The sequence below is a fragment of the Beta vulgaris genome, chromosome 6 (genome assembly GCF_026745355.1).
Source record: "Beta vulgaris subsp. vulgaris cultivar EL10 chromosome 6, EL10.2, whole genome shotgun sequence".
Classification (NCBI taxonomy): domain Eukaryota; kingdom Viridiplantae; phylum Streptophyta; class Magnoliopsida; order Caryophyllales; family Amaranthaceae; genus Beta; species Beta vulgaris.
The window spans coordinates 5,957,143-5,972,053 of NC_079207.1; the positions used below are offsets into that span (position 1 = coordinate 5,957,143).

A 14,911-nucleotide genomic window follows, 5' to 3' on the forward strand; every position below is an offset into this window, starting at 1 on the left:
GGAGACTCGTTTGAGGAGGGATAAGGGGAAATCCTCAAATGACTGAATGAGTCCCATAAGAATTGATCCTTAAACCTCAGGAATATGAGATGAGAAGCGGTGCCACTACCCCCACCACCTCAACCTCGAAGGTCAGATAAATCAATTACGTACTTATACAATATAGTAATACATAATAATACTTCATCTGTCTTCCATTATATTGTTTACTTCACCTTAATAAACTTTGACCCGAAGAAACTTTGAAGTACTGTGAACGATAGGTCATAGATTCGAATTCCCCCTCCCCTTCTTTGTACTTTGTACCGCCTTCGTGGCTCATATAGTCATATGGATAAAAAAAAAATCATATACGTACACTCCATAAATAAAAATCTTTCATTGGTTAGCACCAAAGATAAAAGAAGCTTTCATATAAAACAAAGGAGGGAGCAACTTACATTCATTTCTCTCTGCCCGTCTAAAGGGGAAAAGAAAAACACCCATGAAACATAAACACTAGTTTCGAGATTAAACACTACTCATAGAACCGTAACAAAAAAAAAAAAACTTAACTCCACTTCCTCTGCAAATCAAAATGTTCCTCAAATTTGTGTAATGCTAATCATTTGATGTCTCTCTCAATCTTGGAAAAAAAAAACTAAAATTGGAGAGCATTACCAAGATAGATTAACTAGTAATAAGTCTAATACTACCAAATACTTAATACTATTTTTCCTCGCGTTCCTATTTATTCTTCCTATCTTAACTTTCTTTTCGAAATAGGAAAAACTAAAAAGAAACGGAGGGAGTAACAGTAATCTAAAACGACGAAAAAGAAAAGACTAAAGCCAGAGAGCACCAGCTTGCTTGAGGAGGGGGACGAGTGAGCCATTAATATGGGAAGCCATAACACGGTCCATAGCTCCTAGAAGCTGACCACCAACAAAAACAACTGGCACTGGGTTAGGTGTGGTCAAGAGCAGCATAAGAGCTTTCTCCATATCTTCACCCCATGGGTCCATGTCTAAGTCATGCACCGTTGGATTAACCCCCATCCCACAGAATAACCGTTGGATTGCATGACACATGCAGCAACTACTTTTACTGAAGATCACCACTGCATTTTCTGATGCCACTCTTTCTATCCTCTCCACTATTCTTTGATATTGCATTTTCTTAAACTATGTATAACAAGGTAATTAAGTGATGATGATTAGAGAGAATATAATTAGGAAATGTGTATAATATGTGTAGGGTTTTGATGTGGGAGAGTGGAAATAGTGTTGGATTGGCCAAGTATTTATAGAAGCTTCACATGGAGGAGGGTTGTTACTTGTTAGTTAGAACTGTTAGTTTAGGACCCGCTTGATATCACTGTCAGTTTTTAGTTTTTGGTTTTCATGATTTTGGAATCATATTATATAAGTAGTATTATAAACTTAAACTTGGTTATAATGATAGTAATCATGCTAATTTTGAAAAGTGACAATTAAAAATTGAAAACTATTTTTTTTATATTATGATTTTTGATTTTCAAAAAAAACTGAAAACTGAAAACGATAACGAATAGATTCTTAGTTACTCTAATTAGTTAAGATTTAGTATTATTTATGGGATTAGTTAATTGGGTAAGAACTAAGAAGTACTACTAAAAGAAGGGACTAGGGAAGGTAGCTTTAGTTTAATTTGTCGAGAAAAGAAAAAGGGTCCCAGTACAAATCTCATATGGCATATGCTAATGCTAGTCAGCGCATGCGAAAAGAAATGCATGGGTACAGTAAACTCCATTAACCATACTCAGTTACGTCGTCTTTTAAGGTTGTACTACTGCTACTACTTTTCTTATCACTTATGATCATCACTCTTACATTCTAAGTAATCTAGCTATTATTCTACTAATGTTATCTTATGTTATTATTATGTATAAGCTAGCTAGCTACATATAATGTGTAAAGAAAATCAAAAGCATATCTAAGTACTCGTAAATGGTATACATACTTTCTTTGTTTATGAATCATAAATATACATGGAAAGGCATAGAAAAAGAGCGATCAATCATGCTCTGATACCATGTGAAAATGATGAGGCAACTCACCGAAATATGGGAGTCCAGGCACTATATTTATAGATTTCGGATTACAACTTATACTACACAATTGCCCTTGGGCTTACTCTATTAGATGGATGTACACGTAGCTTGGGAAGATCGAGGATGATAAATAAGGTAAAAAGCACAAATTAAGTAAAAAAATATTATCTTTTAGAAAACACTCGTAAGATGAGTCATTAGGTTATTAAGTATTTACATAATTTGTTTAACACGTTGATTCATCGTCTAAAGTAGTTATACTCCTTCCGTTTCATTTTATTTTACACACTTACACTTTTCATGCATGCCAATGCAAAACTTTGAGCACATATATCTTTAGTTTTGTATTTGTAAAAATTATAAAAAGTACATATTAATAAAATACATGTTATGATGAATCTAACAAGATCTCACATGATTATATTTTCATCCGCGTATAAATCACAAATGATGGTCAAAGTGAAATTTGTGAATCGTGTAAAATATTAAAGTGTAACCATTAACATGAAATGGAGGGAGTACGAGTTTAGTATATAAAAGTTTTGGGACGGTAATTATGTTCTTGTTAACCTTTATATGAGCTTCATAGCCTTTACCAACTCTTTTGTGAACTCATTAGTCCTTATGTGCATTTATACTTCCTGAATTAGTGAAAATATGGCAAGGAGGACTTTCATGTATGTTTTCATTTCAACTAATTTTCACTTATATGAACTTACTAGCAAATGAGCTTAATTCATCTTAGATTATATTTATCTCAAAAACAAGCTAAGGTGGAAAGTAAATAGCCTAACTTAATAATATTGACTACACTTGATCTATTGTCATTTAAATAAAAATAAATCTTTTAGGGCCTATTATCTTTACCAGTTTACCTTATTTTTTACTTATTTTCTTATAAAAAAGTAAGAAAAGTTTAGAAAAATTCAAAAAAAAAAAGAAGAGTCAAGAAGGAAAGTTAGGAGAATTTAACTAAATCGAGAATAAGTTAAAAAAGAATAAGAAAATACTTTTTTTGGAAGAAAAATAAGGAAAGATGAGTTAAGCAAAAATAAGGTGAACAAAACGTACCTTTAATTAATATCACTAATATGACTTAATACTTACTTATTTACTCAAAGTCACAAATTACTATATGAACACAACAATAATTTTAAAAAAACATATTCATAAATTAGGTTGAGAAGAGTTACTTTATTTAAAACTTGAATTCTAACCATTGAGATGATAATATTTTCATTCTAGAGTAAGTTTGTGAGGAGAAGTATTAATTTTTTTTGTGAGGTCATGTTTTTTCGGATTGATATTAACTTAATTAATTAAATTAAACTGAAACTATGAGAACACTAGTCGAAAAAACCTTAAATAACTCAAATAAAACTGACCCGGTTCTTCCAAAGCTGGATCAGTAGGGTCGTTTGTTGGTGTAAAATTTTAGACCACTAAACTGGTCTAGTTTGGAGGAGACCCAAAATAGTAAATTGTTAACTGATCTAATTTTCTACCGAGCAGTCGTACTTCTCGAGTCGAACTGATCCGTAACCTCTATTTTGACCGAATTTGATGATGTTTTTCCACTAAAGAAAAAAAACTAACTGAATTGAAATTCAGATTCTATTTCGACTCAACTCTATTCCATTTAACTAATTTCTTTTTACAAATTTCGATTCAATTCCACTCAAAAGAACTAAGGAGGCGTTTGGTTGTTCATATAGTAGTATGGGTTTGGAATCAAGAATGAAATAAAGGTGCGTGGTATAGTTTTTGAAACTTGATACCTAGTACCATGTGTTTGGTTTTATTTAAGAATGAAAGTCTTCTTCTATATAATACCTAGAGGTATTGGTATGAGCCAAACCTACCTCCCCTTACATTTCTAAACCCCATACCTTATAAATTTGAGGTATAAGTTTTAAATATATCAAATTATTAAACAAACACTAGGTATGGGCTATACTCATTCGAAACTCATACTTGATATCAGGATCATATCAACCAAACACTTCCTAAACTGACTAGGTTAAAATCTTTTTTCATTTCCCATGTCGGATAGAGTGTTAGCTGCTGGCGCAAAGGTAAAGTAACCCAAATAAAAATATGAAGGTCAAAGTTCGAAAAAGAGGCTAAATGGTGAGAGTGAGACGACATAAAACACAGGCTTTATCAGAGAAGATGAGGCGCGAGGTCGATGTGGGAGTTTGTTAACTTGTTTTAGTTGTTGTTGCTGCATACTACTTCATATTAGACGGCTCTTTCCGTCCTTGTTGTCTCAAGGTTTTACTTAATTTTCTCTTTTACTAAAAATTGAACGTGGCTATCACCAATCTTTGTTCCTTCTTTTGCCTCATCTTTCATCCCATGCGCATAAATTTTTTAACTTTTACAGTATCCTTTTCTTCTTATTCCTCTTACTTTTTTTAACCACCTTTTAACATTCTCTATTTTTGCATTGTGTGATGCAATTTATGCTATTTTAATCTATACTTTTTTTTTACAACCAAATCTTTATTTTGAATGTTTGTCTCATGCTGACGCACGCCATTAGGGCTTCTTTTACTTCAAAACTACTTTATTAATTAGCTTATAGTTGAGGATTGATAGATCATCCCATCTCAAATGTACAAGACTTATCTACTTTCTTCATTTCATAATACTCGCTAAGTTTTTCATTGTGGGAAGTTTCACATTCAAATACCTAATTAATAAATGATATTGTATTGTTCGCAATTTGTATATACCAGCAGTGGATTTACATAATAATTATTATGATACAAATGACAAAAAAAAAACTCCATGACTATACCTAGCTAAGAAAGTAAGAAGCTAGGTTACTCAGACATGAATTGAGTGTCTACTCGGACACGGGTGTTCAAGTGTCCGACTCGGCTATTTTGTAGAAAGAAGTCAAATTTTTAGTTTAAAATGAAGTATTCAAGTAAAGTGTTGTGTCGGACAAGACATGACACGACACTCTATTTTTTAAGTAAATAAAGGTGTCGGAGTAATACTGGTAAGAAGTGTCAAAGAAGCCTTCACACTTCACAGTGATGAATCACACACTTTATACAAGAGTAGTAATTAGATTTTGGATATCTAATTGATTTTCTCACACACACATATATATATATACAGATGTATGATTTTCCAATAAAAGGTTAGAAGATCTTATCCAACTACACTCATACGTATCCATATTATCTATTTATCCATGTCCCTTGTATATGTCATGATACATCATATATAGACCACATCTATCAGTTGCTTCTTAATTCATTGAACACTCTTTTAATAATTTGAGCTTACACATCCTCTAGGTACTATGTTGCTAAATCTTTCAAGGGGCCACGATATCATCTGTTTCTTTGTTCAACATAAATAATGTGAAATGCATGATTGCATGATTCATCATTTTTGGTTCATTAATACTTTAGAACTAATCTGCCAATATGGTTGTGATGTATACTTCCTCCGTTTCATTTTCAATGCAACAAAGAAATATTTTATATCTTATAAAAAAAATTCGATCCCTTTGTTGCATTTAAAACGAAATGGAGGAGGTATAATTTGATAGAAAACAGTCAAACACTAAAAATTTCTTTTACGTAAGGATCATATGACATATATAGACATTCAAGATTTTGACCAAGTTACTTTTGTTCATTTGTTGGTCGACAATTTGGTTTAGTCGTAACACCATAGTTACTTTTCGGTCAAATACTTTGTTCCTACTAAAGCTAATTAATTGATTATATCCTCTTAAGATTAGTTAGGAATTCTTCTAATAATTTTTTTGTTGATAAATTTGATGCTCTCGATTATGCTCAAAATCAATTGCCTTTCAAAGGTTATTTTCAAACAAAATATTGGATGGCTATGTATATAGTCCATTCTTTTCTAATTGTAATACTTTTTTTTTCGAGAAAATACAAAATAATTGCAATATTACTAGTTTTTTTTTATAGGATCGCTATTTAATTCTCTTCTCATTACATAAGTCTCTTTATGTCTTCTCTATCTCTCTCCTTTCCTTAAACGACTTGTTTTCCTCACGTACAAATTAAAAAAGAACAAAAGAAGTATTATAATTATCTAGTAAGAAAGAGCAAACACGGTGTTTTTTTGTCATAAGTTAAAGGTCAAGATGTTTTAGATGAGGGCCTAATTTTGTGAGGCTAAAAACTAGAATAGTGGTGTGTTTGGCACAAGCTTCTTAAGTAGCTTTTAGTGTTTTAATTAGGTCAAAACTCAAAACACTAATTAAGAAAAATAGTAGTGTTTGGCAAGGTAGTGGTGTAAGTAGCTTTTAGTGTTACAAGTAGTGTTTAGTAGTGTTTGTAAAAAGCTACAATTTGTAGCTTTTGGGGTAGCATTTAGTGGTGTATAAATTATATATTCAAGTTTTGTTTGAGTTTTTAATTAATTATTTGTAAACAACTACTTTGACAGTTTCTTTTACCGAACATCAATATCTTATACCTCTATTTGGACAGCTAACAGCTACACACCAACCACTAACAGCTAACAACTAAAAGATACACACCAACCACTAACAGCTAACAGCTAAAATCTACTACTACAACTATTGTTGCCAAACACGTCCTAAGAGCATCCTTATCTGGAACATCAAACAAAAATAAGCCAGCAATGGCAGACAAATGTAGTAGCTTTATTAATTAACTACCAACATTCTTAATGTCTCGTTTTTGTTTTATATCTTAATTATCGTGAAAGATTGCTCGATTTTCTTTACACATTTCTTCATAAGAAAGTAGAGAAGGAGATTAGGTCTTATTATTTTAGGCAGAGTTTTAGTTTTTTTCAGCCCAATTCAACTCATTTTTTTACATTTGAACCTAAATAATGAAACCCTAATGTGTTGCCAAAGGGAAGAAGATGACAAGGTACCATGTATATGCATGAGCTAGCTAGCCAACTATAGATTCCGATGAAGAGACACCCTTTAATCTCTAGAAAGACGACCAACCCCACTTTACAGTTTACATCAACTGTAATTTGATGTGTGGTAAATGTTAGGGTTACATGTAACACATGTAGTACTATATAATGAGACTTCGACCTTGTTTTTCTGGATTTATTTTCAGTTCAGTTAATTTACTCTCACAGTTTTCATCGAGTTTAATTCAATCCAATTTATTTCAATTCAAAAGAATAGAATCTTCATATTACGATATCAGTAGTCTACCTATTATTTTTATTATAGTATCACACTACTACTACTACTATATAGTACTCCCTCCGTCTTTTTTTAGTTGCTACATTTTACCATTTAGACATGTCTCTTTTTAGTTGCTACATTTGCCAAATATTTTTACTTTTAGTATGCGGTACGCACATATTATTTACCTTTATTCTCTTACTTTTGTCTTATATCACACAAAAAGACAACTATTTTATGTTTTATTGCTCTACTTATCAATAATCTCCACATATTTGATCTGTATAATAAAGTAAATATAGCAACTAAAAAACACACAGGTAATACCATAATCGTATTGAGAAAAATAGTATTGTAATATGCGATGCTCAAAAAGACAACTACACCAACTACTTTAGTTGGCTTTCAGCAGCTTTTGTTTCTCTTAACGGTTCACCTTTGACTCTTCCGACCTCCATATCATTGACTGCTTTTTTTACTTTTGCTCTTTTCACCTGTTATTATTTTTTCCTTCGTCCTTCTCTTATCCTCATAAATATATTATGATATTCATATGAATTATACTTATTTCCAAATTATCACAATTTCCGAGCTGTCACCTGAAGTACCATACTGTGTTTTCACTAACATGCAAGTTGCAACTATATTTTTTTTTTTTTTGAGGGGAAGTTGCAACTATACTTGGATACCTTCAAAACGGCATTAATATTTCTTAATTTAGACATAAATATAACATGCATGCTATGTTTTTGAATGTGTACTCCATCAGTTCATTGTAATTTCTCCATTTTTTACTTGTAATATTGAAATATGATACAAAAATTTAAGAGGTGATAGAGATTAAAAAAAAAAAATCCTTATGCATTCTTGGGTGAGAGAAAAAGATATATAGTACATTGTCAAAATAGTTAATATTGTAAGTAATATATAACTTCCTATAATAAAAAACATTATTGTATGTAAAAAGATGGAGGAAATATACTTTAAGATCTAAGCTTGAAAACATCGATTGCGTTTATAAGTCAGGATCGTCACATAAATATTTTCAGAATATCTATGTTGAAGCTATGATGTGTAGCGCACACCACATGTGAGTGTCCCACATTGATTAAATAAAAGAGATGGTTCACTTTATAATGCAAAGGGTTACTCCCCTTATTGCCATATGGTTTTAAGATGGAACCTTCTTGTGTTGTAAAGTGGACTCTCTCTCCTTGTGATGGGTGCGGCCCAGGCCCATATTTAACAATCTATTATCAATAAACTCTACCGACGCATAACTAAAATCTATTTCTTGGGATTTGTGTTTCGGGACCATGACTAAGAGTCTGTTCTCTTCGACATAAAACAACTGAACTTAATTGAATTGAAATAAACTTAATGTAATAAATATATAAATAATATTTTAAAATAGAATAATATGAATATTAAATAATAATTATAAAGATAAGTAATAATAATGAATAATAATAATAATAGTATTTTGGATATTTTTTAATGATAGTTATAAATATATAATATTAATAATCATAAATTAATAATAATAATAATTAATGATAATAATGATAATTAATAATAATTATTTTATATTATTTGTATTAATATATTAATACTTGATGATGATATATAATAACAATAATATTTAAGAAGTAAATTAATATTACTATTTTAATAATTAGATTTAATAATATAAAAATATTTAGTAATAAAAATAATGATTGGATTGGACCGCAAAAATTACATCATGAACCGTCTTGACGCGATTTGATTGGTTTATGGGCTAAAAAAAGTGGGTTTATTTGTGCTTTGACCTAAATCATATTCCTCCTAATAATAATAGTAATAATAATGAGTAAAGCTATAATAAACAAAATAATATATAGAAACAACAACAACAACAACAATAATAATAATAATACTTAATAGTAATGATACATATTTAAATAATAATAATATATAATAATAATAATAATAATAATAATAATAAGAGTAATTAGTAAAATAAATTATACCAACATAATAATAATATTTAACAAAATAATTATAAAAGAATGGAGCTGAACTGAACTGAACTGAACTTATTGGAGCTGAACTGAACTGAACTGAACTTATTGGAGCTGAACTGAAAATAAGTTGGGGAGAACAGGCTCTAATACAATAAAGCCTGAATTAATATATGGATCGGAGGAAGTATTGTTTTTACCAGTTCTAAGTATGGCTCGTGTGTGGGATTAGTACGCATTCTTTGGGATATCATAGAGGTGATTATGGGACAGGTTAAGACCGACCTTAGAAAATTGCTCATTGGCCGGATCAGGCCAAAATTTTGTGCCCATACTCGCAATTTCAGGCTAAAAAAGAGCGGGCTCTTCGGACCAATATTGGACAAGGTCAAAAATTAGACTAAAAAGTCATTTATAGCTTGCCTAGAACTCGTCCCCAAGTAAAAAAATTGAACCAGACCCGATCCCGGACCAAAAAAACTTCCCAAACCCGCCCGAAATTCGTGACAGACCCACGGATCGGACTGATTTGATCATCTTTAGTATATCATGTCAAGTAGACTTGTATATAATCTCCAAATCATATACCTAACACTCCACCCAACAATGGTGAAGATAAACAAATTTTTTTATGTTCTTGCCTGGTTGAACAAAGAAAACATTGGAAGTACATATTCCTAGAGATAAAAGCATATGTAGAGTTAGTAAAGAAAATTGGAGAAACAGTACTGACGGATCTAAAAAAAAATGTTCAAATACGGTAGATGTATTCTAAAATTTAATTACAAGATCTCAAATCATAAAATAAAATAGAAACGAGTTGAGATGAAATTAATTGGGATGCTTTTTATGTTAAATATTGTTCTTATATTTGATCTTTTCAAAAGTTAGACTTGGAACCTTGATGTTATATATAGCGGGTTATCATCTTCTTATACTCAATAAAATGAGGATTAGTGCATTTGCCACTATCAGAATTCAGAAAGTCGAACTTTCATAAGAAAATTTACTTCCCCTAATCAATCAACAAATTCATTGCACTTTCTTGGAAATGGAAATACATGGAAAAAAACAAATTTATTGAAAATTTTCTTGTACTCAACCAAAGGAGCACTTAAACTCGTGTTAATTCAGAAGTATGATCACCATATTGCATCAATATGACGGTCCAAAATCAAACAAAAAAATCTACTTTTAGTATGATGGTGTTCACCATATCTAATTTTTTCTCTTGTACGTTGCCTTACACATAAGCTTACACAATAGTACATTCTTGTTTTATGTACATGCATGTTTTAGTGTCTCGTCTATCGAAAGATGTAGTTTTTATGTCTGATTTTGATAATGTTTTAGAAGATTTTTTATCGCATAGCTATAGTTTTAATTCCATAGTGTGGTCTTATGTAAAAAGAAAGGGACTTTGTAACTCATCACTTAGCTAAGATAGTGCCTTTTAGAATGGAACAAGTGTAGGAGAAACTTTGTCGGGCGGAGTTTTATCCCTGTATACACTCAGACGCATTGTCCATTAATTAACACACGTAACAATCAGCTTTGGGTCTCACGATTTACTAGTCAAAAATCAAAATGCGCAAATTCATACGTTTACTTGAATGATGTTATTGATGTAGCATGACGACATAGATCATGTTAAACAAACAGTCATGCATGACTCGTGATATTATGAACATCAATAGGATATGATTAGCGACATTAACTACGGGGTTTAAGGAAAAAAGATCACCAAATACTAATACTCCATTATCCTGTAGGGTTCTCAGTTTTCTATACGCTTGTCTGCTGTCTAATGTCTCCAGCCTTTTTTTTCTATAGTGTAGCAGTATTCAGTAATCAGTAATGTGATCATCGCCAATTAATTACATGGATCAAGGAAAATCCCTAGCTATATTCATAATTAAGAGTGATTATTTCCCTTGATAATGGTGGATTATAAAGTGAGGAAAAGGAAACTTCTACTGTCTTCCCCATTCTTATTGATTGGCTAGTTAGCCATCAACTAGTACTTCCTTTGTTTTGGAAAAAACTTTGTCTATCCACCGGGTAGACGACCCACCATTGATAAAAACTTATTGAGGATTGTGGTAATGGAATCCAACTCAACATAATCAATATTTTTTTAATCCTCTATTGACTATTAGTAGTGGGTTGTCTACCCAGTGGTATGTGTAGCAATGTCCCTCTGTTTTTATTTTTTATTTTTCTCACTTTCATGTATGCATCTCCCAATACACATCTTTACACTTAAATATCTTTCAGTATATATTAGTAAAAATTATAATGACTCAATATTAATAATGTACTAGTTGAGACGAATCAAACAAGACCCCACATGATGACTATATTTTTTCTTATAAATTGAAAAAAAATTGAGAAGATTATCTCTAAGTATGAATAGTGTCAAAATTTTAAGTGTGAACGATAAAAATAAATAAAGGGAGTACTTAGTAGTAGCACACAATAGAACGTGTAGCATTTCTATGTTCATTCAGATATGAAAATTCTTTACGAAAATTGATATCTTAAATTTCAAATTTGGTGTATTATTTTGGTCCTTATCTTAAGATGATCAATTCAATGGGGGTGTTTGGTTAGGAGAATTTTGGAGGTATAAGAGAGTTTTAAGATGAATAGAGAGGTTTGACTAGTTCAAACATCTAATGTAAGTGTTTGGTTGAGAGAGGGTTGGAAGAGTGGCTTGAGCCTAAAAAGCTAATTTTGAAAAAGCTACTAATATGAGCTTTTTGGAATAGAGATTTGTAAATTTAGTTGTGTAATGACTAATATATATATATCCTAGGGTTGGTCAAATTTACTAATACCTTTTACCAAAAAGTCCACGAATAAGTTATTCCAATATCCTTATTGATCATTTCACCTAATAAAGTACCAATTTACGACTAGTACTTATATACCAAACACTTTCACACAAATAGCTATACAAACAGCTAGTCAAACCAGCTAATACAATTAAATACAATTAATTAACTACTAACAACTGATGCAAATAGCTAACCGTTCACAGCTAACCTCTAATTGTCAATTAAACGTGATCATTAACTTAATTCATATTACTAAAATGCAAGCATTGTATGCCAACACTTGTCCCCCATGGCCCCACATCATGCGTTGATGTGACGTCCGCTTTGTTTCCAACATGAACATCCTACGCTAATATGAGTATTCCTTTAGAAAAATAATCAAGATTACTGTATAAAAGGTAGAGGTGATCATTTTGGCCCAGCCCGCAAGCCCGGTCCGTTTTTGGGCAGAATTTTTCGGCCCGCGGGCCGGGCCGGGCCCACCCGTATTTTTTTTTTGTCTTTGGGCGGGCTTTGGGCATTGCCAAAAACTACTTTTTAGTCTATTTTTTGACCCGACCCTTTTTGGCCCGCAAAAGCCTGCTAATTTAGGCCCGAAATAACGGGCTTTGGACACAGAAATTCGATCCGAATTTTGGGCCCGGCCCGACCAATGGGCAATTTTTTTTAGCCGCGGTCCAACCCGAACCCGGCCCGGCCCATGATCACCTCTAATAAAAGGTTTGAAACTCGTGACTATTTACTTTGTAATGTTATGATCTTACCACTAAAGTATTAAACTATAACGTATGCTTGTGATAAAATGTTAACCCAAAATTACATACATACTTTTTTACTTATTAAATTACGTGGGACATTGTCCAGGCCCAACAATCGTCTTAAAATTTAAGTTTCATGCTCTAGTTTGCCAGATAACTTAGCTTGGAGAATGTAAATGAAAAAAAGAGAGAACAATGACAATTTGTAGGTTGAATCACTTTGGGAGTAAGAATGTGTAGGGAAGATCAATCACATTATTCATCTTTTAATAACTACTACCTTCGCTTCACAATATGTTTACTATTTTCTTTTATTTTGGTTTCACAATACATGAGTATATCGAAGAAATCTGAAAGTTGGATTAATTACATGCATAATTTGTTCATTAATGATGTAAAATATCGTTTATCTTTACTCAAAACCCCCACAAATTCTTTGAAATTTCTAAGCTACCCTCTTCAACACTACAATATATACCACCTTGGCACCTCATGCTCATTCTCTCCCTCATCCTTCGTCCTTTAATTGCGCTCCTCTATTATCACCACCACAAGCACCATCAACGATCTTTCTTCAAAACGCAATGTTTATCAGAACACACAACATAATTATTTTCTTGACGGAACTTGTTAATAGATAATAAATTATGTTTCAATTTTGAGGAACATGACAAACTGAAGACAAAGTAAGAGGACAACCGAAAGTTTTTAATTATGCTATGTGAAAATGCGTATCACTTGTGATTTACTAAAAAAATTCTGATGAAAATGATATTGTACTACTGCATATAACATGTTGAAACCACGTTGAGTCAACAAAAAGTAGCTTTTGATCAATAAACTTAGTTATGATTGATTAAAAGATTAAAGAATATCAGTTACTTCATACTCCCTCTGTTTTTTTTTTATCTTTCTCACTTGGAATCTTGACACTATTCATGCATAGAGAGAATCTTCTCAAATGTTCTTAATTTATAAGAAAAAACATAGTCATTCATATGATCAATAATTATATTCAATTCAATATGATCTCACTTGGAATTTGAATGGAACAAGGCCTTACTTTTTATTTTTTATTTTTTTGGTACATGAGTAGAGTTAGGACACCCTTCTCTCAAGGAAGAAACCTAACGAATCAAGGGTTACAATTTTATTAAGATCAGGATCAGTGGACGGATCAATGTCAACTGCGTTGGCTGAACTAATGTGACCTTTTTTTGAAAGAAGATCCGCTACTTGGAACAAGGCCTTACTGTCATACTACTAAAAGTCACGAAGTATAAATAACAGTAATGGATTGTGCAAAAGCTGGGCTACCGTGCAACTTTATACGGGGAGTTAGACGGTTAGGCCCAAAAGTCTTTCTTCTTTTTTTTTTTTTTTTTCTTTTTTTCCCATTTAAAAAAAGTCTTGAAATTAAAAGAATACTAATCTGTTTTAATTCCATTTTATATTGAAGCTCTGTTCTTTTCAACCAAATTATTGAAAATCAAGTTTAGTTCATTTCAATTCAGTTCATTTAATTTCTTCTTGAAGTTCTAATTCAGTTCAGTTCAGTTCTGTTCAGACAAGTTAAATTCAGTTCAGCTCAGAAAAATTCAATTCGGTTAAGTTCAAAAGAATAAATTGTACACATTTTGATTTACTTTTATTTTGACTAAAAGTTTTGACTAACATATAACTTACAAAAATTTTAGTAGACAAGATGTTGGATATATCTCAATATATAGATGTACAATATATAATTTTCACTAGTAAATAAATAAATATAAATTGTCAAAGTTATGCCTTGAAAAGCATGAAAGTCAAAGTAAGATAATACTTCCTTCGTCTTTTAATAGTTGCGACGTTTTGACTTTCACGTGTGTCTATACACAAGTTTGACTATATCTCTAACAATATATTTTTGTGGATGTTATAAAATGTTGAAATTTTGTAAATTTATATTGAGATAAATCCTATATCTTACATGCTCAGGTTTGCATATTTATTAGTCACAAATTTTCATTTTTATTAAGTGCATGAAGGGAGCATACATACTTATTCAAGGTCACCTATAATAT

At 31.4% G+C, this 14,911-nt stretch overlaps 1 protein-coding gene across 1 annotated transcript; it reads right to left on the minus strand.

Annotated features, from left to right (window-relative positions):
• Positions 1 to 824: 824 nt before the first annotated feature.
• Positions 825 to 1,154, minus strand: LOC104895322 (glutaredoxin-C3). The gene has a single exon (XM_010681791.2). The coding sequence runs from the start codon at positions 1,152 to 1,154 to the stop codon at positions 825 to 827; it is 330 nt and encodes a 109-aa protein (XP_010680093.1).
• Between the last annotated feature and the right edge of the window lie 13,757 nt (positions 1,155 to 14,911).